The sequence below is a fragment of the Leopardus geoffroyi genome, chromosome A1 (genome assembly GCF_018350155.1).
Source record: "Leopardus geoffroyi isolate Oge1 chromosome A1, O.geoffroyi_Oge1_pat1.0, whole genome shotgun sequence".
In the NCBI taxonomy this organism is placed as follows: Eukaryota; Metazoa; Chordata; class Mammalia; order Carnivora; family Felidae; genus Leopardus; species Leopardus geoffroyi.
The window spans coordinates 207,238,678-207,266,614 of NC_059326.1; the positions used below are offsets into that span (position 1 = coordinate 207,238,678).

General features: G+C 36.5%; 1 protein-coding gene and 1 long non-coding RNA gene across 2 annotated transcripts; both read left to right on the forward strand.

The window, feature by feature from the left end:
* Nucleotides 1–9,313: 9,313 nt before the first annotated feature.
* On the forward strand, nucleotides 9,314–27,049 carry LOC123577406. Its single transcript, XR_006701828.1, has 4 exons — nucleotides 9,314–9,328; nucleotides 22,572–22,574; nucleotides 24,141–24,145; nucleotides 26,952–27,049. It is a non-coding gene; the product is annotated as an uncharacterized LOC123577406 (long non-coding RNA).
* Nucleotides 25,838–27,049, forward strand: LOC123577404 (elongation factor 1-alpha 1-like). Its single transcript, XM_045439644.1, is given in 3 exon segments — nucleotides 25,838–25,940; nucleotides 25,943–26,008; nucleotides 26,011–27,049. Coding segments are annotated over 3 exon segments (1,104 nt in total). The 3' UTR covers nucleotides 26,946–27,049.
* Nucleotides 27,050–27,937: the final 888 nt, after the last annotated feature.

Below are 27,937 nucleotides of genomic sequence, written 5' to 3' on the forward strand. Positions count from 1 at the left end.
CTTAAACAGTTGAAGGAGCCCTTAGCAATATTGATGAGAAACAGGACTAAACTAAAATGTAGGGAATTGAAATATGATATTATTAAAAATATTTCTATAAAAATAATAATGATTCTGACATATCTAAGAAAGCATTTGTAAAGGTCAATAATGTTATTTAAATAATGTTCAGAATAAACCATGATTAAGGGAAAAATCTTTGTCTTCAAATATTTCCTGCTAGAGAAGGAACAATGCACTGGGCATGGTTCTGGGACCCATGATATCTATATGATCTATAAAACAAGAAGGTTGGATGATAATCTTTGGGATCCTTTTCCCCCTTTGAGCCTCTATTTTTTTTTTTTTTTTGACGTTTTTTTTTTTTTTTTTTTTTTTTTTTTTGGGACAGAGAGAGACAGAGCATGAACGGGGGAGGGGCAGAGAGAGAGGGAGACACAGAATCGGAAACAGGCTCCAGGCTCTGAGCCATTAGCCCAGAGCCCGACGCGGGGCTCGAACTCACGGACCTCGAGATCGTGACCTGGCTGAAGTCGGACGCTTAACCGACTGCGCCACCCAGGCGCCCCGAGCCTCTATTTTTTAAGTTTAAGGAAGGAATGGAAAAGGCCAGGAGCAGGAGTTACCTTCTATATGGGTGTTTCCTTTGAAGGAAAGTGAAGTAGTAGTTTTGAACTTTATTGTCATTGTCTTGAGCAATGTCTTCCTTGACATTTGTAACACGTGTCTGGTATATAATTTTTCTTTAACATTATTAAATAAAGAGTAAACCAGAAAAGCTCCGGCAATGCCAGAGTGTCTCTCTTTCATCTCTTCTAGAAAAGCAGAGGCACTAGGAAAAATGAGCCTGAATCTGTTCCTTCCCATGCAGAGGGAAGGAGAGGAGTAGAAAAATGAGGATCATGAACTCTGGAGCCAGACACATCAGAAATCAAATTCTATTAACTGGTGTTTAGTGGCTGTATGACTTTGGACAAATCTTCATTTTCTCATCTATCAAATGGCCATAATCATAACACCTACCTCAAAGATCATTATGGGGATTGAAATAAATATTAACCTCTTATTGTTACTTTATAAGTTTTCAATCAATATTAATAATAATCAGGGATGCCTGGGTGGCTCTACTGGAGTCTGCTTAGGATTCTCTCTGCTCCTCCCTGCTCTCTCTCTTTCTCTCTCAAAATAAATACATAAATTAAAAAAGTAATAATCACAAAACCTTTCTCAGAGGAGGGTATCACTCCTACTGACCATCAGGCCCTCATTCTAGCCCAGCTTAGACTTGCAAGAACCAGGCGGACTAAAGGAATGATGCGTGATTGGCAAAACTGAACTCTGGGTTAAGACTAGTTTTGAAAGCTGTATTTATGTTCTGACCCACTGAGGTTGGCACTATCTCTAAGGTAGCAGACTTTTCAACATATTGCTGCTTAGTTGAAGAGATATGACTCAATAAGATGGTAAAGAGGGACGTTCTGGATACTCTGGGTACCCTGCATCCATAGTGAAATGCTCTGTCTCAGGAATAAATGAAGCATTTATAAAAATCACTTAGATACTAGGGAATCTGAAGCACAAAGACAAGAAGTTAGGTATGCAGCAAATAAACGGAGACAAAATTTCAAGTAGAGAAAGGGGCTAAGTTAATTTAGCATGTTCCAGGCACTGCCTAAGCTTTATGTGTTTCCACGGTATTTACCAGACCGCAAACATGGCCATTGTAGTGACAATTAGAGAAATGCTATTTTTGAACTCTTTATTTTCTCTGTCAACGTGGAAATATTTTTCTCTCAAAGATCCAATACTTAATGAAACCTCTCAAGATTTTTTCCATTATCTTTATACCACAATAAAGTTACAGCAACGAATGTGGGAGGTGGGTAGTATAAACAGCAAAGAAATATTGATAAGGCATTTTAAGCCCTGAAAGATTTTTTAAAACATTACTCCCTATTCTATGGGCCAGGGCATTCATGAACCTCTAATATTATTTTTTTTTTTCTGGGCTGGGTTTGTGGAAAATACGAATACTTTGGAGCTCACATTTGAGAGTGTAAAGTAAAGAAAGAAATCAGAGCCCCTACTCTCTACTTTTTCCTTTATAGTAGAATAAAGCAGGCAAAGGGATATTTAGTCTTGACTCACCTTAGCATCACAGAAATGTAGCATTTCTTGCACCTTCTTTGTAAGTGGTCAGAATATTAGGCCTGGAGATGTAATTCACTGTGACATGCTTAAAATCTGAAAACATTCACTTGGACAATCATACAGTCAGAGTTTACAGGAATGGCTGTCCAAAAAAACGTCTCTAATGAAACATGCTGTTGCAGCTTAGTAGGTAATTACCAATATTTTTATCTACAAGTCACAAAAAATTGAAAGAGTTCCTCAAGTTATAGTATCAGTTTTAGGCTAGTGGTATAGAGCAGGAAGAAAAGGCAACACATTCTTCATTAACAGCTTCTGTGTTGTGATAGAGTGTTAATAATTGTGTATCATGTGCTTTCCTTTAACTGATTAAGTACTGTTGTGTGCAAAGGGTATGTTAGAGCTATAGCTTTGGGGTGAAAGAAAAAAAAATAAACGAGCTGACACAGAAAGTTTGTTCAAATATAATGGGAAAGAAATCATGTTACTAAGAAAGGATTAGGACTGAACACTCCTTCTGTCTATCCTCCCTATCTTAGATTGTTATTTTTTTTCATCATGTATCTTATGAAGTGTTTCTCCATTTCCAGTCATGTTTAGAATACATGGACTAAACATATATAATAAGCATGTGAAAAACATTTTGCTAGAGGTTTCCTTAGCAGCTTGTAGCTGAGCATGCAAAATCCATCCATTTGTTGCACAATTTGCTGACAGTGTACCGTGCACTTGCTGTGTTGCCAAATACAGACCACCCAAAAGTGATGCACAACTATACAGTGCTCTGGTCGAGTTTACAGCCTAGGGACTGAGAAATGCACGAAATAAGAAAACACACAAAACATTATCTAATTGTATACTATAATAAATGCTTGGAGAACAGAAAGCAAGGAGTGATTCAAGAGACTAACAATGGAAGATACATTAAGTTGTCAGGAAAGACTTCATTCAATAAGAGATATATGAAGACAGGGGTGCCTGGGAGGCTCAGTTGGCTAAATGTCCGACTTTGGCTTAGGTCATGATCTCACAGCTAGTGAATTCGAGCCCCATGTCAGGCCCTGTGCTGACAGCTCAGAGCTTGGAGCCCGCTTCAGATTCTCTGTCTCCCTCTTTCTCTCCACCCCTCCCCTGCTCATGCTCTCTCTCTCTCCTTCAAAATAAATAAACATTAAACAAATTTTTTAAAAAGAAGGATATATGAAGACAAAAAGCAAAGAGAGGAAGCTATAGCACTCCAGGCAAGGGGAAAAATAAACAGGTGTAAAAAGTCCTGAGGAGAGAAAGTGCTAGAAGAAGGCCAATATTGCTAAAGTGCACAGACCATGAAGGAGCTAGACAAAGGATGAAGGTGGAGAGGGAGCTGAGACCAAGTCATGCAGGGTCTTGTAGACCACAGCAAGAATTCTGAATGAACTGAATGCAAGAGAGTAACAAAACCCAATTCATATTTTTGAAAGATCTTTCCATTTTCTATGTGAAAAATGCACTGAAGGGGAGCATGGTTATAAGTAAGGGAAATGTTTGCAATGCTTGTGTAGAGGTATAGCAAAGCAAAGGGGATGACGAGAGGAGCAATAGAAAAAGAATGAAAACTGATTTGAGATAGACTTGGTCAGGCTTGTCATTGTACTTAATGTGGGAGATGAGGAAAAGAGAAGGTTTAAAAGTGCTCAATAAAAACATAAATGATCAAAACAATTCTATAATGTTATATATATGTATTCATATACATATCAGTACAAATATGAATACACACACACACACACACACACACACACACTGATGGTACTTTGGGTAACACGGCATACGCATTAGTCAGAACTCAGCAAAAATACTCTTATGACATGCATTCTTATATTATTATATTAAATCTTATATTCTTATATTCTAATATCTTATATTCTTATATTAAAAGAAAAAACCATAAACAGATATTAAACACTAGTTAATTATGTATGCTGAAGTATTTAAGGAAAAGTGTACTGATGTCTGCAATTTATTTAGAAATACTTCATAAAACAAGATGGATTGATGGAAAGAAGGAAGAACCAGGTGAATAGATACAGTATATGATAAAATAGGCAGAGAAAATATCAATGATATTGCCGGTCATACAGTTGGTGATAATGGTACCTTTGGAGAGGTGTTTGGAAATATGTATCAAAAACATTAAAAAATGTAGATTTCTTTGACCTAGTGTCTAATTCTATACATATGTATTATGAAATAATCAGAAATTCACACATTTATTATGTAATTTTTCAAGATAGTGAAAATAAAGGGTGATAAATAAGGACATGGATTAAATATATTTTAGTACATCTATATGACTAAATTCTTTATCCTCAGTATCATTCTGTGGGAGAAAATTAAAGCAACTGTGAAAAAAAATTCAAAATAAATGCCCAAGTGAAAAAAGTAAGTTTGTAATATGGGATCCATATAGTATTTGAAATGTTAGATATTTTGCCAAAATGTTACCAGCTATGTTGTTTTTATCTTTACATTTTCTCTATTTTCCACATGTTCTGCAATATTGAATATAGGTTTACTTCCTTAATAAAAACAAAACTGTAATTTTAAAAGAATTTTACCATAAGTTATTGAAAATTAACTTAGATACCAAGATGAGCAATATTTATCTGTTGTAGGGTAAGACTAAAATGTAAAAGTAGATTATGGCTTAGAATTTATAAAATGTAATCAGAATATTATATGGGAACTTTGTTAATTTTTGGCTACATTGAACTCTTAATTATATGTAGTATGGAGAAGCAAACAGTCTCCATGAGGTTTTAGAAATGGCCAAGAGGAGTTGGGGCCAGAAAAAGAAGCCAAGAAGATTGTTGGCTGACATTTAAAATCTCAAAGCAAAGACAGGAAAATCACTATTTACGTAGGACAAGCCTTGATGTGTCTGGAGAAAATTGTTTATATTTTGTTTTGCGATGGCGTTGGGGTTTTGTGTTTTTGTTTCTTTTCGTTTTGGTTTTGGGTTTTTTGGTTAAGGTAACGGAAGATCTATGACCCACTGACCTTCTTATACCACTAGGTTAACCTTTGATTTAAAAAATGGTGGATTCTTTCCCTGGGGCTAACATAGCCCTTCTAAATCTCAGGCTTTCTGGAATTTTTGTCAGGAACCTCAAAAGTCTCTCATGATAGTCTTTAGAATGAGTGGTGAAAAATGCAAATTAGGTGAATTCCGTAAGACTGTTTTCTGGATAGTTAGCCACCCTCACCCCAACCACCTGCCTCCCCTCCAGGAAAAAAAAATCCACAAACCAAAGAACATTAAATTATCTATTGATTGACATCAAGCCGGATAGTTCTCAAATTTATGTTTAGTCCTGTGCTAATTGATGTCTTCGTAGATAATTTTAATGAATATCAAAATAAGTTAAAATTTTAAAAGAAAAGACTGATTGCCAAGACATTCAATAATAGAATGAATGTCTAGAGATTAACACAGTTTGGAATGATGATATGAACTGAGATTAAAAGCAGGGGTGCCTGAGTGGCTCAGCCAGTTAAGTGTTGGACTTTTAATCTCAGCTCGGTTTTTAATCTCAAGATTGTGAGTTCAAAGCCTGCATTTGGCTCCATGAGGGGCATGAAGCCTACTTAAAAGAATAAAAATAATCAACAAACAGAGATGAAATATAAAATAAATAAGTGGGAAGTTATCTATTTTCATTGCAAATATCAACTGCATGTGACCAGGATTGGAGACTATTGGTTTAAGCGTTTGTATATAAAATCCAAAGATAGGTGACTGATTGAAATCTCATTATTTGCCAGCATCAAGATTCAGTTGCCCAAAAAAGCTTATCCATTTCAATATGATCCATAGGTCTAGATAATTTTAATGTGATCTATGGGTCTAGATAAACTATTCTGTCCTTAGCATATTATAATTAGGAATATTGTTTAATATGATCCATGGGTCTAGATCATTTTAATGTTATCTATGGGTCTAGATTAACTATTCTGTTCTTAGCATATTACAATTAGGAATATTGTTTTCCACCCTTGTCACATTTTAGGAGCTTACTATACAAAAGACTTACCTAGCTAATGAAAGATTTGTTTTCCACATTGAATACCTTAAAATTTTTCATGGTTGCCAGAAGAATCAGATGGAAGTATAATAAGTATCTTCAAATATTGAAGAGCTACCATTTTTAGAGTGAATTAACTTTATTTGGTGAGGAATCAGAAGGCAAAAAAAGTGCTAAAGAGGGCATTAGTCTTTTCTATATATACTATCATCTCTTGGAAGTCTAGGACTATGTGTTATTCTTCTATTTCCAGTGCTTAGCCCAGTGTCTGTAATACTTAGCATTTGTGATTATTGGTGGAATGAATAAATGAATAGAGAAAGACAGAGTTTTCTATGCATAAAACATTATTTTTTTAACAATTAAAACTGTCCACGGGGAATGTTTTGGTCCCCTAAGTAATATTTTGTTGTTATCTTTTTATCCTTTATTTTTAAAAATTATATATATTTTAAGGCATACAGCCTGATGACTTGATGTACGTATACATAGTGAAATAATTGCTACAGTCAAGCCAATTAACATATCCATCTCTTCACCTAGTTATCTTCCATGTGTGTGGTGAGATCACCTGAAATCTACTGTCCTGGCAAACTTCCAGTATTCAACACAGTATTGACTGTGGTCATCACACTGTATGTGACATCTCTAGACTTATTCACCCTATGTAACTACCACTTTGCACCAGGATAAAACTTTTCTAAAGTTAAAAATAACACAAAACAAAAACTGTCCAAAAAATGGAAATGGTAACAATATATTCACTAGAATGACATGAGCAAAATCTACATTACTATTTTCAGAAGCATCCAAGAGAGAATTCCTGCTTTTGCAGGCACCTTTTTTTATTCTGTTTCCTCTCAGTCTCCTTTATCTACAAGCAGCTATTTCCCCTTATCATTTAAAACTACACTCATCATGGTGTCTAACAAATTCCCTAGTTTTAAATCTAATGAACACAAGTGCTCAGCAACATTTGGCAATCTTGACCCTTTGCTTCCTTTAAGACATTCTCTTTCTTTGGTTTCCATGGTAACACAATCCGCTATTTCTTCTTTTTTTTTTTAAAATACCATCTTTATGCCCATACTTTTCATCTTCCTTTTGGGGTTCCCATTTTTCCCTTCATCTACATTCTACCCAGAGCTTGCTTTTCATCTCATTCTACAATTCTTCGGTCTTTTATTTCAAGCAGTGCATATATAGTAATGACTCACAGATCTATTTTTTTAAATCCCAGGTAGTTAATTTATGTGTATCTGCTTACTGACCATCCACGTTTGAATGACCCAATAGGAATTCAAATCCAATATGTCTAAAATGAATCCCTTATTCTTATTGCATTCCAAATCTAAGTCTTCTTTCAGTGAGTGATACAACCAATATACTTTTCCAAAACAGAAAGTTAGTTATTATTCTTCACTTTCCTGGACTTTAGTTAATCCACCAAGACATGAGTGCTGAATCCTACCAATTCTGTCAGCCAAACATCTAATATAATAGATGTGTCCTCATAACATATGTCCTTATATGTCTTAGGCCTTTCAATTAAACCCTCTACCAATTTCTTAATTTAAGCCATCATGATCTTGCACCTGGATAGCTGCCATAATTTCCCATCTTATTTCCCTGATTTGAGTGGTTTCTTTTTAACACAACAGGAAAAGTAATTTTTGTAAAATACAAGAATGATGTGTCACTCCTTTCCATCAGATCCTTCAATGGCTACCAATTTCTTTCAAGTTACAGTGCCAAGTCTTTCAGAGTCTAGAATCTCCTTATATTTCTAGAGTCATCTCTCATTAATATCTGCCTCTCAGATCCTGCATAAGCTCTACCTATTCTTATTAATCAGTTTGAGAAAACACCATGCTCAGCCTCATGCCTGGCTCTTTAGATAAGAAGATTCTATGCTTGAACTAATCCTCCTTTCCTGTTTTGTACCCACTTCAACTCCTTAACTCAGGTGCCACCTATTCCAGAAAAACCTCCCTATGCTACCTCATTTATATACCAGTAACACCCTTAGTCACCACCTTAGAGAATTCATTATAGTAATTTGTAATTGATTAGTTACTTCTTTTAGTTGCCCTTAGATTATAAACTGTGAACAAGGTGGGGCATGATATGTAGGCCAGCATTGTCTCCCCACTAAATAGCACAGTGACTGGCATTTAGAAAATATCAAAAATTTTTTTAAGGAAACAAGTGAATATAAAGAAGGAATGTTGGTCAAATAAGAATAAATAAAATGAAACAAATAATATTTTAAGAGCATGGCAGGCACACACTGAAGGCTATTTAGAGTTTTTGATTGGAATTATGGCAAATAAATACCAACATCTGAGAAGTGATCAGAACATTAAGAAAGGGTCACCTTAATCTGAATAGGACGTAGTATGAAGGACGAGGAAGACTTATCATTTCCATGTGCCTTAGGGTGAATCCTGAGTTACGGTATTCTGTTCTGTGCATCAATCATTGGAAGAAATGTTTGAAAAGTGTAGTGATTGGGATAGCACACGGGACAGTAAAAAGTCTTAAAACTTTTATTATCAGAAATGGTTGAATTAATTGGAGCTAATAATCTAAAGAAGGTGAATAATTGAAGACTGACTCCAAATATTTGGCTGAAATATAGCTGACTCCAAATTTTTGAAAGATTCTCCTAAGAGAAAGGATCTGCTCATATGGTTCAGAGGTTAAAGCTAGTATGAATGGGTCTACATGGAGATTGAACATCTTCATCATAGAGGGAAATTTCACATGATCTAGAACTTTACAAAGAGTTTTAAGAGGTAAGACTTCCATGTCATTAAAGTATACATAGTATCGAGGACTACTAAGGGTTCAGGAATTTGGGAGTATACGAAGGGTTTGTGATAGTTGATCCCTGTTCATATATGAAGGTTTGTCAGTATGTAAGAGGTGGACAAAGGTATGAAGCTAGAGTCTTGCACTCTGTCCCATAAAGGTCAAGAACATAACATAAAATTTTCTAAGAGTCAGGGTCAGAACCAGAATCAGCGAGCCACAGGACATAGCAATAGTATGCTACTCAAAAAGAGAATCATGCAGTCCAACCTGGGTCCAGTAGACAGACTTGTGCTCTTGTGGAACAATTAATAAACATGAGGCCCTTGTTTCCCAAACTTAGCCTTTATTTATTTATTTATTTATTTAGTTAGTTAGTTAGTTATTTAATTTTTAGCTTTTATTTATTTTTGAGAGACAGAGAGAGGCAGAGCATGATCGAGGGAGGAGCAGAGAGAGTGGGAGACAGAATCCAAAGCAGGATCCAGGCTCTGAGCTGTCGGCACAGAGCCCTATGCGGGGCTCAAACCCACAAACTGTGAGATCATGACCTGAGCTGAAGTCGGACGCTTAACCAACTGAGCCACCCAGGCGCCCCCAAAACTTAGCCTTTAATCCCAAACACTATGCTGACAGTTATCTGAAACTTCCAAACATTTGATTATTCTCTTCAAATGTTAGACGGCATAAATGACAAACCTTAGCAAACACAAGAGAGACAAACCTCCCTTCTGCAACTAGGTCTTCCAGGTCCAACAAGAGGATGTGGAGGCCTTCCATGGCTTAAGGCAATATAATTTTTCTGGAATTCTTTAAAAGCTGCAGATTGAGGGATGCCAAAGAGAGAATCAGAGACCTCTGAATTTAAAGGAAAGTTCCTAGATATGTGGGCTGCCAGGATCCTCCCAATTTGTCCTCAGCCAGACCCACTCTAGAGTTTTGTTTTCACATCCTCCGCAGACCTCATGTCAGTCAGAGCAGTAGGAAGAATCACCATTTGACCTTCCAGTAGGATTTCTTTATGAAGAGCACTGTCCCTTTAGCCCCTCCGTATCTAAAATGAAATCTATGGAAGTACTTTGGCACCAGATATTCCTGGGAAATACAACCCCCTCAAGAATTTCATATGCCATTATGTAAGTACACTCATTGGTCTTTTCCCTGAGAGTAAATTTTGGTACTTGGTGGAGAAAAGGATATCACTACAAGGGGAAGCGTGTGAAAGGGAAGTGTGCAGATGGTAGTTTCCTCTTCAGAACTTGCCTGGAGAAAGTGTTTTTGCTACAAGAGGGCTGGTGTGTCCCCTTTGCTTGGGACTATCTTGTGAAGATTTTGCCTTTGTTTTCTAAAGTTGTCCAGAGTCTACACGGGTTACGAATGCTTTGATCAGCTCCAAATGCAAGGGCACACAGTGCCCTATTTTAGGTGCCAAGTTTGTGTTCTGTCGGAAACCACGCTGAATAGTTTGGCAGAATCAATGCTAAATCAAGCAGAGAGATTTCTCATTTTTATGAAACACCCACAAAAGTCAACATTCTGTTTTTTAGCATCTATCCACCAAGTAACAGAGTAATAAAAACAGCATTGGAAAGACTTGAAAGTATTCACAGTATTTTATTCTTCCATCTAATATAATTTTGATGAAATATCCTGTGGTTTAGTTAATAAAAACTGAACAAGAATACAAGTATTTATTAAACATCTATCTTGTTCTCAGAAATTTAAGGAAAATATAGAGTACATATAAGAAATTGATCCTATCCTGAAGAGTTAGTAATTTGGTGTATGAGAGAAAGCAAGCATACTAAAAAATTTATTTAATTTACCCAAGGTAATATTAGGAAATGTATTTTTCCTTATTCTTGTTCCATACATGACAATCTCTTCTCTAAAATACATCTTGAATCTATTCTTTTCTTTCTTAGTGGAGGTCACCAATCATCTTAGGCCAGAACAACCTCTTTTAAACTAGTCCCTTCAACCCCATCTCCAAATTAATCTCCATATGGCAAACTAATCATTTTAAAGCAAATTCAATTATGCCATTCTTTTACATAAGATCCTTCGAAGAATTTTCATTACACATTAGAAAAAAAACCACAATGCTCATTATGCTACAAGGTCCAGAATGAGGCAGCCCTGCCCATCCCTCCAGTCTCCTCTTGGGCACTGTCCTCTATAGTCCACTTGGCTCAAGGACTTTTTCCATGCTGTAACCCTCTTCTTAAAATATTCTCCTCCCAACCTTCCTTGGAGCTAGGTCCTTTCCATCATTTAGGACTTAGCTTAAGTATCCCCTTCCCAGAGAACACTTCCTTGAACACTGGGTTTAAAGTCCATCTGTGTTATTCTCCAGCTCAACTCCTTATTTCATTCTTAGCACATTATTCAGCTTTCAATTTTTGCGTTTTTTAAAAATCAAATTGCATGCCGGTGTTTACCCTCTCCCTTGCCCCACATAAGCTCTGTGAAGCAGGAACCATATTAGTTTTATGCATATGGCTCCCAGCCCAAGTACCTACTTTGGAGTAAGTGTTTTAATACATTTTTGTGTGTGTGTGAATGACTAAATAAATGAATGCTCCATTTTTAAAAGGTAGACTCATGTTTTCCAATGTATGTAATACTTCATATAAATATATATCAGGTAATGAAGTAGAGAAGAGAAGAACTGGGCCATGAATTCCATCAGTGAAAGAGAAGTGAAGCAAACTGAGGTATGTGGTTAAATATTCTATCTGCTCAGTCTGTGAAGCAGCAGTTTGGAAATACTGGCAAACTATAGTTTGCTTTTAACAAAGATAAAGAAAAGTAAAGGTTCACATGGGCCCACAGATTCAGGGACAGGTTGATGTAGGAGAAAGGGCTTGGGGCACCATCTTGAAGGAAAGATGGAATTTGAGTTGGATTGGAAGGGTTAAGAGGAAACTATGAGCAAACCATGCAAAACCAAAGATGCAGGAAAGCTGGCATTGTATGGCTTGATGGGATACTAAGGAATCCTAACTTCCTGCTTTTTAGATACCAACATTCCATGGAATTAGACTTCTGAATTCTCTGTTCACCCACTTAAATACCCTGATTTATTTCAAAGCAGTTCTTTGCTTTTCTTGAAATGTTTCATAGAACATGGCTTCCTTTGACAAATCCATAAGAAGTGAAAGAAACCAGAATGTTTTACTCTGTGACCCTTCCTGATATTTAGATTTTATTATAGATTATGTAATGCTTTTATCCTTATTCATTTTAATGAAAAGTTGGTAACACTTTAGAACATGCTTGCATCTGAGAATAACTCATGGCCAAAGAGGCCCATTCATTAGGGCTCTCTTGTAATAAAGCCAAGAGGGAGAAAAATGTCTGACTTTGTTATTTGGTTAACCCTCCTTAAGGAAAGTACTTTATCCAGCCTCATGTACATCTTGAGAGGAGACAACCTTGGAGGCTAGGAATTTCAGAACTGGCCTTTCCAGTATATCTAACACTTCTTATATACTATTTCAGATTCTATTTGTCCCACCCCTTCCTCCAGCCTCTATTACAAAACCAGCTCACTGAACCTTTACTTAGTTTCACAAAACTGCATCCTGATAGCACCTTGCACAGACTCATTGCAGAGTGCTGCTTCTGCCATGGGCTTCTCTTCTGCTGCAGGGATTTTCTGGGTGCTCAGGCAGACAAACAAGGGAGCTTGGGGAGTTAATACTGATGACCTCATCCTTGACCAGTGGGCCAGGAACTGATGGATATATGCTTTCTCCTTTGTTCCCTGGTTGGACAGCTCTGAGGCATATGTCATATGTCTCCACTTAAAGTCACATTGGATCAAGTGCCAGCCACCTGCAGTGGATAAATAGGTAGCAGATTCTTGTACTGGCTTTTTTTTCTGGCTTTTTTTCCCCTTCTTTCCCACTTTCTGTTTTGTCTCTCTCTTTCTTAAGTAACTACGTACAAACAAGCCTTTGTCCCAGGGTCTCTTTGGGGGGATTTAAAGCTAAGACATCCTTTAAAACAAAGCCAAGAATCAGTAAGATCAAACAGCAAGATGCTAAAAGTACTCACAAAAGCCTGTAACCCAAAATAGCAATGATGCAGACAATCCACAGTTCAACACATCACCACTGTAAACACTAGCCTTTGTTACAGAAATATATGCCTGGGTAGCTATTGGGGTGAGAAACTGGGGCCAGTTTGGTTAGATAAGAACAGGTTCCCAGCAGAGAAAACAGGGAAGATGGAGTTCTTAAACAACCAGAAGATACCCTGAGGACTGTGGGGTGGAGCGCTAAGAGCAACATTGAGAAGAATGGTGATCCGATGCTGAATGCAATCTATGTGACTCAGTTTTGCCTGGCATCTGCCCAAGATATGTAACTGTAAGGGCTGGCACTCTGTTGCTCTTTCTTTGTCCAGCTTGCTACAGGTCAAAACCATGTGGCCTTTGTACAAGTTAAAAATACTTTTAACAATCTCACAAATGGTTAAAACCAATCCCATAGCATTAACAACAGCAAGCCTATCGTTTTGATATGGGCAATGGGCCATGAATTATGGAGGTAATTGTAGTAAAACATTATCTGGTTTACTCACAGAAAAGGGTAAACCTTAGACTGATAGTCTTGAGTACTTTTAACTCTCTGCTATGCCCTACTTAGCCTGCACAGAATCATAGAGAAAGTGCTCCAAGGAAACTGGGCTCTGGCAGAAGGAGCGACCATGCTAAGGGCAGGAAGCAAGGTCTTCTGGTTTCCAAATAGGATTGAGAAGCTTTCTCTAATTCATGTACCTTTTTGAAAGAGAAGAAGAAGAAGAAGAAGAAGAAGAAGAAGAAGAAGAAGAAGAAGAAGAAAAAGACCAGCAAGGTTGAGTGGTAAGGGCAGGTCTAGGTCACAACAATAGAGCCCATTTTTGAGAACTTGTTGTTTTCCTTCTTTTATTACAGACATGGCTTTTTATTTCCCTCATACATCTGTTTTTTCCTCTACTTTCTGCTCCTCCTTGCTATAAATATTTTTTTGGATACATACATACATAATCAAAGTGTTTGTAACATCCACTCTATTCTCTTTAGCAAACACTTTAGTCTGAAGCTTTAAGGTTTTCAAAAGCATCTTAAAAAGTCAGTACTTAGCATGTTTCCCTACCCCAGCCACCCAGACGCCATTGATTATGTTGTGATTTAATGTTGAAGAGAACCCTCTGCTGGGCTCACTAGGACTCGAGATTTTAAGAGGCTTGCTCTTGCCTCTTAAGTTCAGCTAATTGCCTTTCTATTGTTCAACCTTCTTTCCTTTATTATTATTTTTATTATTTTTTTAAAACATCTTGGTGTTCTGAGTGCCTTAAATATCTCCCACAGGATACTTTTCCCCAGATAAATCTGATACTTTGTAATACTTTTGTTAAACGTTTATAAAAAAAATTTAATACATTCCCATTCTATGGGAAATGGTGATAAAACTAAATTTTCCCATTAATATTATGTAACTAGTTAACCTAAGGGGTCCCAACAGTTCAAAGCTCACGTAAATATTAACTTTAATCCCTCACGTCTGGGGCTTCCCATTGTTAGTTTAACCCAGAGTCTAATAACTCGACTGCCTGAGGCAAATATCCTCAGAAGCCACTGTTCAGTTTCAAAACCAGTTTGGAGCTCCTGAATCATTTCTTAGGCTCTCACTTTTCTTGGCTCACCGATCCTGGTTTTGCTGTTGTCACTTTTTTGTTTTATCTCACAAATATGTATGTGAAATGGATCAGAATATAAATGTGAGTATTTGTGGCCATCGTAGTTTTCACTTGATTGCTAAGTCTATTTTGACTCATGCAAGAAAAACTCCAACGTTTAGAGTCAGCAAATAGTTTACAAAAGTACTTTCCTAATGGAAATGGTGGAAGAGTCTAAAAGGAGTTAAGGAGTGAGTCAGTTTTTATTATATTCTAAATAGAAAACTTCAGATCTTTGAGTACCTTAAATCCAAAGAGTTTAATCCAGCAAATGAATATTCATTACTCAATAGAAGCTTGCTGACAAATGTGGAAAATAAGCTAATAGGAAAACAAAGAGCATGTAAAATATGTTATTTTCATATTGTTTCCTGATGAATGGTTGATTCAATAAGCATTCCCAAATCCTGTCTCCATGCCTTTCTTTATAGAATTAGCCAAATACTTGTTTCTGCAGCCCTCCTTCGCTTTCCTAATGAAAGGGACTATGGTGGTTGGCATCAGCACTCTGTCCTTTGGCCCATCAACAGTAAAGGAAATCTACCTCCAGACTTTTTGTAATTAAAGAAAACAACGAAGTTCATTTGTCTAGGCCACTATCAGCTGGCTTCTGTTATTGTATGCATGTCAACACATTTAAACTGCTGCACCGCTATGTTTAAGATATGTGATTCCAGGACCAGTGTTTGCTCATAAGGATCATTGTCCTTCACAGACTAATGTGCAAAAAGGAAGCCACAAACAACTATCACTGCCTAATACAGGAATTGAAATCTCCTAATAAAGTATTCTGTAATGAATGAATGTTACTTTATTCAGACAGGATTAATTAGTTTTGTACCGATTAGGATGAAGAAGCAGGATAGAGAGGCGCCTGGGTGGCTCAGAAACGTCCAACTCTTGATTTCAGCTCAGGTCATGATCTCATGGATAGTGAGTTTGAACCCCACATCAAGCTCTGTGACTACAGTGCACAGAGTTTGTTTGGAGTTCTCACTCTCTCCCTCTCTGTCTTCCCTTCCCATACTCTCTCTTTTGCTTTCTCTCAAAAAATATATAAAGAAAAAAAGCAGTACATAGATTTTATTCATCAGTAATTAAGCCTTTTGTTTGTTTGCTTGTTTTTGCTGTAATATAGTTTTCCTAAGCTTGAGTGGTACTTTTTTTTATGTGTATTTATTTTTAAGAGACAGATAGTGAGTGGGGGAGGAGCAGAGAGAGAGAGAATGCCAAGCAGACTCCACACTTAGCACAGAGCCCATTGTGAGGCTCGATCCCAGGAACCATGAGAAAGATCATGACTTGAGCTGAATCAAGGGCCACCCAGGTGCCCAAGTAGTAGTTCTTTTTTGATGAGGAGTGCTAAGAGAAATAACTACTCTTAAGTATGTTGGCAGTCAGAAAAAAAAATGTTGGATTATACATTTAAATGAAGATACTCTAATTGAGAATACTGGGAATTCAGTTATTATGTTCCAATGTCTTAACATTTTCTTTCCTTTGCCCCTGAATAGAAGTGAAGTGAGAACTAGCTTGATCCCTTCAGCCTGGATTCCTTGCAGGAAAATAATTTTTGTACAGAGATAAGTAGTCATCATTGCTCCTCTTGCTTCAGTAGAGAGGGGAGATATGAGAGAAATTAGAAATTCAGTTGTTATTATCCAAACATATCATTCTTCTAGAACTACCATTATTTTTTTTTAATGTTTATTTATTTTTGAGGGGGGAAGGAGGTCAGAGAGAGGGAGGGAAACGTGGAATCCAAAGCAGGCCCCAGGCTCTGAACTGTCAGCACAGAGCCTGATGTGGGGCACAAACTCACAAACCATGAGATCATGACCTGAGCCAAAGTCGGATGCTTAATTGACTGAGCCACCCAGACACCCCTAGAACTACCATTATTTGTATAAAAAAGTGACATATTCACTCTTATTAGAATGTTCCCTTTTGTTTAAATGGATGAGGGATTGCTCATAGATCTAATACTAGCCTAGAGACCAAAGAAATTGAGAAGGGCACATCTGCACAGGGCCATTCATATTAGAGCTCAGGGCTCAGAGGATCCTTGGCATAAGACTTGCCAAGTTCAAGACAACACGGACATCTTTTCTTTCAAAAGCATTCAAAGCCAAACATGAATCCAGATAAAGGGTTTAGGTAGAATCTATTTTAATATGTTTCCGTGTCTAAACTTAATGAGCTCTTGAGAATAAATGAAGGAATAATAACTGAATAATAAGGTAAGAGACAAAGAGAAGACTCCTATCTTCATGTGAGAAGATTGAACAACAACAGGATTTAATTACTCTTATCCCCCCTCCCCTGTTTAAAAAAAATGCCTAAAAATTCAGACCTTTAGGTTTCATTGGGGGCAATAAGCCAAAACTGAATGACCTTTCTCCCCATGATAAAAAGAAATAATCCTAACTAGACGTATCAGTTTCCTAGGACTGTCATAGCAACGTACCACAAACCGTGTGGCATAAACAACAGACAGTTATTGTCCCACAGCTCTGGAGGCTCAGTATTTGAGCTCAAGGTGTCAGTGGAGTTGGTTCCTCCTAAGGACTGCGTGGAAGAATCTGTTCTGTGACTCTCTCCTAGTTTCTTGGGCTGTTTGGCAATCATTGGTATTCCTTGACTTGTAGATGCATCACCTCAGTCTCAGCCTTCATCATCACTTGGCATTATTTCCATGTGCACATCTACCACAATGTCCACATTTCCCTGTTTACAAGGATACAGTCACATTGGGTGAGACTCCATGCTAATGACTTTATCTTAACTTGATCATGTTGAAATATCTTATTTCTAAATAGGGTCACATTCACAGGAAGCTAAGGTTAGGACTTCAACAACTTTTGGAGGATGTAATTCAACCCATAACATTAACTTAAGGCTCTCAACAAAATAACAAAGAACAAGTAGGGTTCAAGTCCTCCAACAAAGACTCCACGAAGTTCCAGAAAATCTCCTCCCAATCCTGTGCCTTCAGACTTGAATGAAGTTTTTAGAAAGCAACATTTATTCCTCAAATTCCATGTTCAAAATCTTATAAAGGGAGTAAAAGAGTCAAGGAAAGTTCATCAAAATGAAATAAAAGTAAATGGAATGTTTGGGTGAGCAAAATATAAAGAATTGTCACTGCAAACATGAACATTTTATAGCAAAAATAAGTAACATATTAAACAAAAGAGAAATGAAGAACTCAGTCTGGAAGAAATTATAATCCAAACACCATAAGAAAACCTCCATATTAAAGGGGAATTTAGTGAAGACATAAATTTTGAGAAAAAAATTATTCAAAGATAAGATTATTACAAATAGCAGAATCACATTAAAAGAAATATTACTGAAGGAAAAAAATAAAGAATTAAAATGGCATTATTATAAACCAAGAAGTTGGATAGCATCTAAAAGAATAGAAGAGTTCAATTTTAATTACTTATCTTATCATTGATTACTTATAATTAATTACTTATTGCAATAAATGTAGAGAAAGTAGGAAATAGATAGAGACAAATGAAATTCATCAAGAGAAAAAAATACAGAAAAGAGGACAAAGACCATCCAACATAAATGTAATTGGTAGTCTTTAAAACCATTCAATGATACAATGGCTAAAAAGTTTTTGAAATGAATTTATAGGTCACACACAGTTATATGAAAAGAGATAAATATATGTTTATGATAAGTTATAGCTTAGAAAATAATTATTTAAGTTATGGATGGAGATTTGAGTAGCTTATAGGAGGCAATTAGGGTGGCCTTAGACATCTTTCCACCAGCATACCATGCCAGAGAAAAATAAAGCAGCATCTACATTTATAAAAGTATAAGAAATAGAAACTATAACAAGACATTTATACCTAGCATTGTTCTTCATTAAGTCATAGACTTATTCTTAAAATTACAGAATTTTCTCAAATTCGTGAAAAAATTGAGGAAATGTAGTCCCCAAGATCCTTTCTTTCAAAAATTGATTGATGACCAAATGTAATAACAAAGATAAATATATATATATATATATATATATATATGTATATATATATATAAATTAATTGAAAATAGATAATCTTTGCTAAAATATGAGTGTGGAGCATTTGAATACAGATTTAAGAAAAAATAACTATGGGACTTATAGTCATATAACAATGTAAATATTATAAACCATAGCAACTTAACAGTATAATTAACAAAACTAAGAATAATAGAGAAGTGGAAAAGTGTAGAGTGTACTAATTTACTTTGCTTCCAAAGCAGGGAGACAAATTGGTAGTAATTGGTTTTAAAAAATAAAAAGAAAAAAAAGGATTTTTTAATTTTTAATTTTTTATTCTTTTTAGGGAAAGTTTAGTAGTTACCATCTTCTGAAATTAAAACAAAAAGAATCTGAACTTTACCATTTCCTTTATTTGCAGTCTGATTTCTTTCATTCTGTTAAATATAATAAAAAATAAATTCAGGACGCCTGAGTAGCTCAGTTGATTAAATATCCAATTCTTGGTTTCAGTTCAGGTTATGATCTCACGGTTGGTGGGTTTGAGCCGTGTGTCCGGCTCTGCTCTGTGTGGAGCCTGCTTGGGATTCTGTCTCCCTCTCTCTCTGCTCCTCCCTTGCTTGAACTTTCTCTCTCTCAAAATAAATAAACTTTAAAAAAATAAATTTCAATGTTTTTTGTTAAAAATAGCATGCAAGATGTGATTTTATTTTTATAAAATTTCTTTCTCTATTAGTGTGTCTATCCTTCTCTCCATATATTTATAGATGTTTGGAATAATCTCTACCTAATATCTATCATAATTAGTTCTAGGTGGAGAAACATGAGAATTTTTTAATCTTTTATTTTTCTGTACTGCTGCAATTTCTTCTTTGAATTTGTAGCATTAAAGCAATAACAGGGGTGCCTGGATGGCTCAGTTGGTTAACTGTTTGACTTCAGCTCGGGTCATGATCTCACAGTTCGTGAATCTGAGTCCCATGTCAGACTGTGCTGACAGCTCGGAGCCTGGAGCCTGCTTCAGATTCTGTGTCTCCCTCTCTCTCTGCCCCTCCCCGGCTCGCACTCTGTCTCTCTGTCTCTCAAAAATAAACAAAACATGTTTTAAAAAAATTTTTTTTTTTTAATTTTTTTTTTTCAACGTTTATTTATTTTTGGGACAGAGAGAGACAGAGCATGAACGGGGGAGGGGCAGAGAGAGAGGGAGACACAGAATCGGAAACAGGCTCCAGGCTCTGAGCCATCAGCCCAGAGCCTGACGCGGGGCTCGAACTCACGGACCGCGAGATCGTGACCTGGCTGAAGTCGGACGCTTAACCAACTGCGCCACCCAGGCGCCCCAAAAATTTTTTAAATAAAAATAAAACAATAACAAGTCAGTTTTCAAAACAATAGAAATGGCTATTTGTATAAGACGCTACACAACTAAATAGAGAACCACTAACCATTTCTGTATCCTTATTCGTTTTAACAATCAGATTTACTTCCTCATCTTTAGTTCCATAGTTTTACACTCTTTGAATTTTGAAGAGTATTATTAGGATGCTTATTAACTTAGGAGCCCATTCATATAGACATCCTGTCATAGTATAGTATGAAATATTCTTATGTTATTGATTCTACACAGAAAAAGAGTTCATATTATCAATTTCCTTGAAGAGAACATTGCTAGCTGAACTTATTTGAGCCTTATTTCTATAAATGTTGTTGTTGGCATAATGAAATATTGTCAGCCTTCAGCTCACTAAGCATATAATCCCGTCAACTATTAGCTGTCTTCCTCAGGGAGTGCAAACACATTGCTAAGGACCTGTCATCTTACCAAGCTATGACTGATAGCCCCTAGCAGAATACACAAATGAAAAAGGACACAGTTTTAAAGAAGCAGTGTAGAGTAAATAATGTCTCTGTATGATCAGGGAGGGGCAATCTTATGGGAACACTGTCTACTACTTTGTTAAAACTAAAAGAATACTAGAAGTCCATGTGGCATGTTTTCTTTCCAACTTTCTTCCTCAAGTTTTGGGCAAATTTCCAATTTATTACGGTTCAACTAGAATTGATGCATATTTATAAATATAATTCAGACATTGCAAAAGTTTACTTTTCCTTTCATTGTTCTTATACCTTAAACAAATTGTTCTGAGGGAACTATTGGTACAAATGAGGTCAATTTGTACTTTTGGTTGCTAAGGAGCTGGTCAACTGGTGACCTGATTACCTTATTCATCACTGTTGGATAAAGTCTCCAATGCACTAAATATTCCAATATGTGGATTCAATAAACAGAAGTTCTGAAGATCTGGTATGCACAAAGCTTCATGCTGAAATGGAGAAATAATTAAAGTCCAGGTGATCTCTTATGTCACTTTAGATTTTATCTTTTCCATAATTTACACACACACACACACACACACACACACACACACACACAAAATGATAAGAGCAGCTAATAGAGACTTTAGACATATTTTAAAAGTAAAATATTTAAACTTTATAAACTGTCTCTGGTATGATCCATTCAAAATCACCATAATTTCTGGATACAGCCAGAGTTGAAAAGGATAGAAGGAGAACACTTTTTTTAATGTTTGTTTGTTTGTTTGTTTGTTTGTTTTGAGAGAGAGAGTGAGTGGGGAGAGGGAGACAGAGAATCCCAAACAGGCTTCGCGCTGTCAGCACAGAGCCTGATGCAGGGCTCAAACTCATGAATGGTGAGATCATGACCTGAGCCAAAATCAAGAGTTGGATTTGGATGCCTAACCAACTGAGCCACCCACGTGCCCCAGGAGAAGAATTTTATAGCACAGCTGTATCTAGCTAGCTAGCTATTTATAGGCTCCATGCCCAATGCATCTCACAACCTTGAGATCAAGAGTTGCATGCTCTACTGACTGAGCCAGCCAGGCACCCCAGCATAGTTGTATCTTTAAAATAGAGTACAAGATAACCAGTAAAAGAAGAAAAAAGAAAGGGTCACTTGGAACAATTGTTGGCATTTTTAACTTTGCATCGTAGAAATGCTCAATTTAGTATAAAGATTTTAGGAAAAAGAAAAGGCCATGCATTCGTGCAGCACAATAACACAAATATAAAACTGAGTAACTGACATTGCCAGGCAGATCAAAGTTGAAAAAGTCAACATCTTATCTTCAATATGCCTTCCATGTAGTAGGTGGGATGATATCAATAAATAGGTAACAGTGATATGAAAAATGACAAACTGTGAATTTTCCAAAGAAGTGTGGTGGCCACTGTGATGTGCTATGCACATTCCCTTCAAGAATGAAAGATTTGTTCCCCCACTGCTGGCAGAAAATCTTTAGGTGTCATCCTCTGCAGAATTGCCTTAGCTGAAGAGAATCACTTCGATCAAGGACATGCAGCCTTGCATCCTAATGATTAGTTGATGTAGGGGTATAAATGCCAGCTCCCTTATCGCAACTTCAGAACACTCCACAGAGTGATCTGAGGCCCTCACTAAAATTAAATCAATGTCCATTGCTGCTCAGTCCTGCTTTTTAATCTTTCCTTCCAAGGGTGTTGCTCTCAAGGTTACTCCCTGAGAAATCATCTACATGTTAATTGCTGCTTCCTGAAGAACCAACTCTGTAGAACTTCATATCACTAAAAGTTTGAGAAAGCAGATGGTGAGATGGCATTTTGGAACTGGATCATTTACCACTTGGCTGGCAGTAAGACCCTAATCACTAGTCGTAGGTGGAACACAAATAGCCTCTGGTAGGTGGCAGTGTAATCATTAAAACTTGTACTGGTGAACTGGGATAGAATAGTGGTGGAAGAGAATTCATTAGCCGGTGTGATATTATCAGGCTTTTGAGAAATGGAGTAGAAATAGTATCTATAAGGACTATGGAAGTAGATAACTCTTGCTAGGTTTTATCGATATGCAGGACCAGTAGGCAGAAGATGAGTTATTATCTGGCTTGGGTAACTGATACTGGTAAGGCTGCTGTCATACAAGCAGTCAGGGAAGAATGTGTTTGGGACAAGATAGTATGTTTGGGATTCTCTTGATGGCTGCTTATCCCATTTTGACAGTAAATGGACAAGTACCTTGTGGCTCTCTCTCATGTCATGGAAGCAGTGTTGCTTTAGAAGCCAGAAGACCCAGGTGAATTCTAATGTGAACTAAGTATTAATTATCTATGTGAGTTGCTACATAGCTCTGGTTTTTAGTTTCCTATGTATGACATGAGGAGGCTGAACAGCTGATGTCTAAGTTATTTTCAGCATTATTATTATTATAAAAGAAAAAAATGAACACATATTATAGTATGACATTTAAAAGAAGCCACAGATTTCATGTTTTTTTAATGTAGCATTTCGTGCACAGTCTAGAGAAGAAAACATATAACCTTGTGTTTTTCACTCTTTTAGTACAGTAAATGGAACAATTCATTATGTGATGCAAGGAATCATCAGTAAAAGATAAATTCACCAAATAGAAGCAAAAGAGCATATTAAAGCAGAAACCATTAGCATATCTCTACAACTTAAAGTATTTTGTGCTTCTATTATACAGATGGATAGAAAGAATTCATACTTCAGAATTGGGATGAAGCATTCATGTGAAGGAGAGGAAGTACCACCTGATTTCTGGAATCTGATTCAAAACAGTTCACAAAAAAAGTTTAATGTTTTAGCATTCTACTGCTTAGTTATAATTTTAGAATGTTTAGTTTAAAAATTACCCGAAAAACCCTAGTAGAGCTTTTCTGGGTCTGGTTTGAAGATGGCCTCTGTAGTAGTAAAATTTTTTAAATCCAGTTAATATAGCAAGACAGAATAGGGTGGGTGATAACCATTCACATATTTTCTTTTCACCACCTGCTAAGATTACTCAGGAAGCTGTAGTGTATATGGAAATATGTCACATTAAAGCCCGAAAGTCCTAATACAAATTACATTCACCTTATGAGTCAGACAAACCACTTAAACTTTCTGTTTTGTTAAATTGATTTTTTTAAAAAGTGTGTGTGTGTGTGTGTGTGTGTGTGTGTGTGTATGAGAGACAGAGAGAGAAAGAAAGGAAACTCTGAGAACAATGAATATTACTGATATGTCAGTTGTTGCTTTTTTAATTCATTTAACTTCATTAATCAAAGACTATCTTGTAGGTAATTTGAAACCACTATGAAGTCATTTTTCCACTTCAAAAATGTTGATTTTCTTTATAATAAGTAATCTTAATAAACTTCCATTACCACGTTTATGGATATCATAAAAACTTCCACTGCTATATGGTATCAATAACACTACTATCCTCATGACTTAGTATATGAAACAAAAACATCAGGAAGAGAACCCGATTCAGTACCTTAACTGATCATCATTGTTCCTCATTAGTCAGCCAGCAATAGATCTGGTTTGCCATAAGAGCTGTGGGTATGAGATAATTATATTAACTTCCAAACAGAAACCTAATTCTAAGCACAATCTTAGCATTTGTTGTTGTTGTTGTTGTTGTTTTTAATTTTTAGGATAAGATTAGAATTTGTTTTTTCACTCATCATTCCTTTATCTTACATGTTAACCACATACATGTGAAGTGGCTATGATATGCCATTTACATAATAAAATATTTACTGCTTTGCAGCTTTGGCTCTACACTGGGTCTAAAATACTCTGATTACAGAGCTTTCTCAAGATCTTTGATCTTTTGTTTCGTAAGAATTGTGTATGCTCTGCATACATAGTATAAGCCACACCCACATTTTCCAACTTTCCCTCTCTACCTGTTTTTCCCCTGCTCTGCTTTCTGCTATGCCTTTCATTTCATTACTCATTCATTTCTAAAAAAGATGTAGTGACCACTCATTCTTCTGAAAAATTCTGAAACAAAGAAAGATACTATATCCATAAATAGGAAGATTCAATATTGTTAAGATATCAATTTTTCTCAAATTAATCTAGAGATTTAAAACCATGCCAGTCATAATCCATCAGGCTTTTTTTTAGTGGAAATTGATAATCTGCTTCTAAAATGTACATGGAAATTCAAAGGAACTAGAATAGACAAAACGATCTTCAAAAAGAAGAAAATAAGTATTTACACTATCTTTTTGATAGTGTAATCAAGAATCTATCTTGATTCAAGATCTTGCTTGAAGATCTTGCTTCAAGATCTACCATACATATGCAGTAACCAAGACAGAATAATTCTGGTGTAAATCAGTGAAACAATAAGGAGCTCGGAAATAGGCCCACCTTGTCAGATTGTTCAGTTGTCTACAAAGGCACTAAAACAAAGCAATGGGGAAAAGGAAGCCTAAGAATGATGCTGGGAGAATTGAATAATTACATTAGAACACATAAACATAAAAGGTAAACATGTAACAATGTTTTTAGAAGAAAACGGGTTTTGGGGAGTTGGAAGAAAGAAGTTTTATTTTAAGGCCACAATAATCAATAACCATAAAAGAAAAATTATTTTATTTTTATAATGCTGAGTAAATTACTCTTCATCAGAATTTTAAAAAACCTTTGTTCATCAAAAGACACAATTAAGAAATTGAATAGGTAAGCAAAATCCCAGGAGGAAAATATTCATGAATTATGTATCTGACAAAGGTCCATATATATTTCTGAAGAGGTAACCTACATCATTAGTCATCAGAGAAATAAAAATTAAGATCACAATAAGATGCCACTCCATACCTACCAAAATGTTTGAAATTTAAAAAGACACAACATAAAATGTTTGTGAGTATATTAACCAACTAGAATTCTCAAACCCTGGTAGCTGGAGTGTAAAATAGTACAAAAATCTTAGAAAAACTTTTGGTAGATTCTCATAAAACTAGATGCATACTTTACCCTATAACTCTGCAATTCTGCTTGTAGGTAGTCACCAAATAGAAATTAAAATATATGCCCGTATAAAGACCTAAAACAAATGTTCATAGCATCTTTATTTATGTTAGATTAAAAACTGGAAGCAGCCCTAGTGTCCAGGAAAAAAAAAAAATAGATAAATTATCATGTACTCAGCTTTTTCCCAACGGGTTTGCCACCAGAACACAGGTATCATGAAAACCATCCCTAAACCTAAACCAAAATGGGAAAGGAAGACTTTCATATGATCATCATTGTCATTGGAAATGTAGATTCAGGCATGTCTACCATTACTGGTCATCTGATCTACAAATGTGGTGGGATTGACAAAGAACTATTGAAAAATTTGAGAAGGAGGCTGCTGAGATGGGAAAAGGCTCTTGCAAGTATGCCTGGGTCTGGACAAACTGAAAGCTGAATGTGAATGTGGTATCACCATTGATATCTCCCTGTCGAAATTCAAGACCAGCAAGTATTATGTGACCATCGTTGATGCCCCAAGACACGGAGACTTTATAAAAAATGTGATTACAGGCACATCTCAGGCTGACTGTGCTGTCCTGATTGTTGATGCTGGTGTTGGTGAATTTGAAGCAGGTCTCTCCAAGAATGGACAGCCACCAACTTGTTCACCAACTTGTCCAAGTGACAAGTCCTTGCCCGTCTATGATGTCTCCAAAAGTGGTGGTATTAGTACTGTCCCTGTGGCCCTAATGGAGACTGGTATTCCTAAACCTGGTGTGGTGGTCACCTTTGCTCCAGTCAATGTTACAACTGAAGTAAAGTCTGTTGAAATGCACCATGAAGCTTTGAGTGAGGCTTTTCCTGGGGACAACGTGGGCTTCAACATCAAGAACGTGTCTGTCAAAGATGTTCATTGTGGCAATGTGGCTGGTGACAGCAAAAATGGCCCACCAATGAAAGCAGTTGGCTTCACAGCTCGGGTAATTATCTTGAACCATCCAGGCCAAATCAGTGCCGGATATGCACCTGTGCTGAATGGTCACACAGCTCACATTGCCTGCAGGTTCGCTGAGCAGAAGGAGAAGATTGTCATTCTGGAAAAAAAGCTGGAAGATGGTCCCAAGCTCTTGAAATCTGGTGATGTTGCCATCGTTGATATGGTTCCTATGTGTGTTGAGAGCTATTCTGACTATCCTCCTCTGGGCCATTTTGCTCTTTGTAACATGAGACAGACAGTTGCTATGGGTATCATCAAAGCAGTGGGCAAGAAGGCAACTGGAAGTGGCAAGGTCACCAAGTCTGCCCAGAAGCTCAGAAGGCTAAATGAATATATCACCAATACCTGCCACCCCAGTCTTAATCAGTGATGGAAGAATGGTCTCAGAACTATTTGTGTCAATTGGCCATTTAAGTTTAATAGTAAAAGACTGGTTAATGATAACAATGCATTGTAAAACCTTCAGAAGGAAAGGGAAATATTTTGGGGACAACTTGTGTGTGTGTGGCAAAAGTCAGTACTTTTTACAGACACAACTTGACCAAATATCTGTCAAAGAATTTTGAGATCCATTAAAACAAAAGTTTAATGAGAAATAAACAAAACAAAAATCAACTATGGTATACTCAGTCAATGTAATACTATTAAGCAATAGAAATGAACAAATTACTAATACATACAATGTTGATGTGCCTGAAAATTTTTGAGGTACCTGAGTAAAAGATACCTTATACAGAAGTGTACATATTTTATTGTTCGATTTATATGAAGTTCTATAATAGGTAAAACTAATCTCTGGTGGGAAAAATAACCAAAACAGTAGGTGTCTTTGGAGAATATGCAAAAGGTTTGATCAGGAAGGGGCCCAAGAAAACTTTCTGGGAAGATAATGATATTCCTTATCTTGACAAATCTTTGGGTTACATAGATATTCCTGTACAACAAAAGTTATCATATGGTGCACTTAAGATTTGTGCAATTCACTGTATGGCAATTTAAAGTTTATTTATGTGAGAGAGAGAGAGAGAGCACACACAAGAGAAAGAGAATGAGCAGGGAGGGGCAGAGATAGAGGGAGAGAGAGAATCCCAAACAGGCTCCATGTTCTGCACAGAGCAGGGTTGACTGTGAGATCATGATCTGAGCCAAAACCAAGAGTCGGACACTCAACCAACTGAGTCACCCAGGTGCCCCGCACCGTATGGCAATTTAAACTAAAAAAAGAAAAAGCTATAAACAAATATTGAACTCTAGTTAAGGACACACATCCTGAAGAGTTTAGGGGTGAAGGGTACTGATATTGGCAACTTACTTAAAATGTGTCTGTAATGAGACAGATTGATGAAATGTCAGAGAAATGGA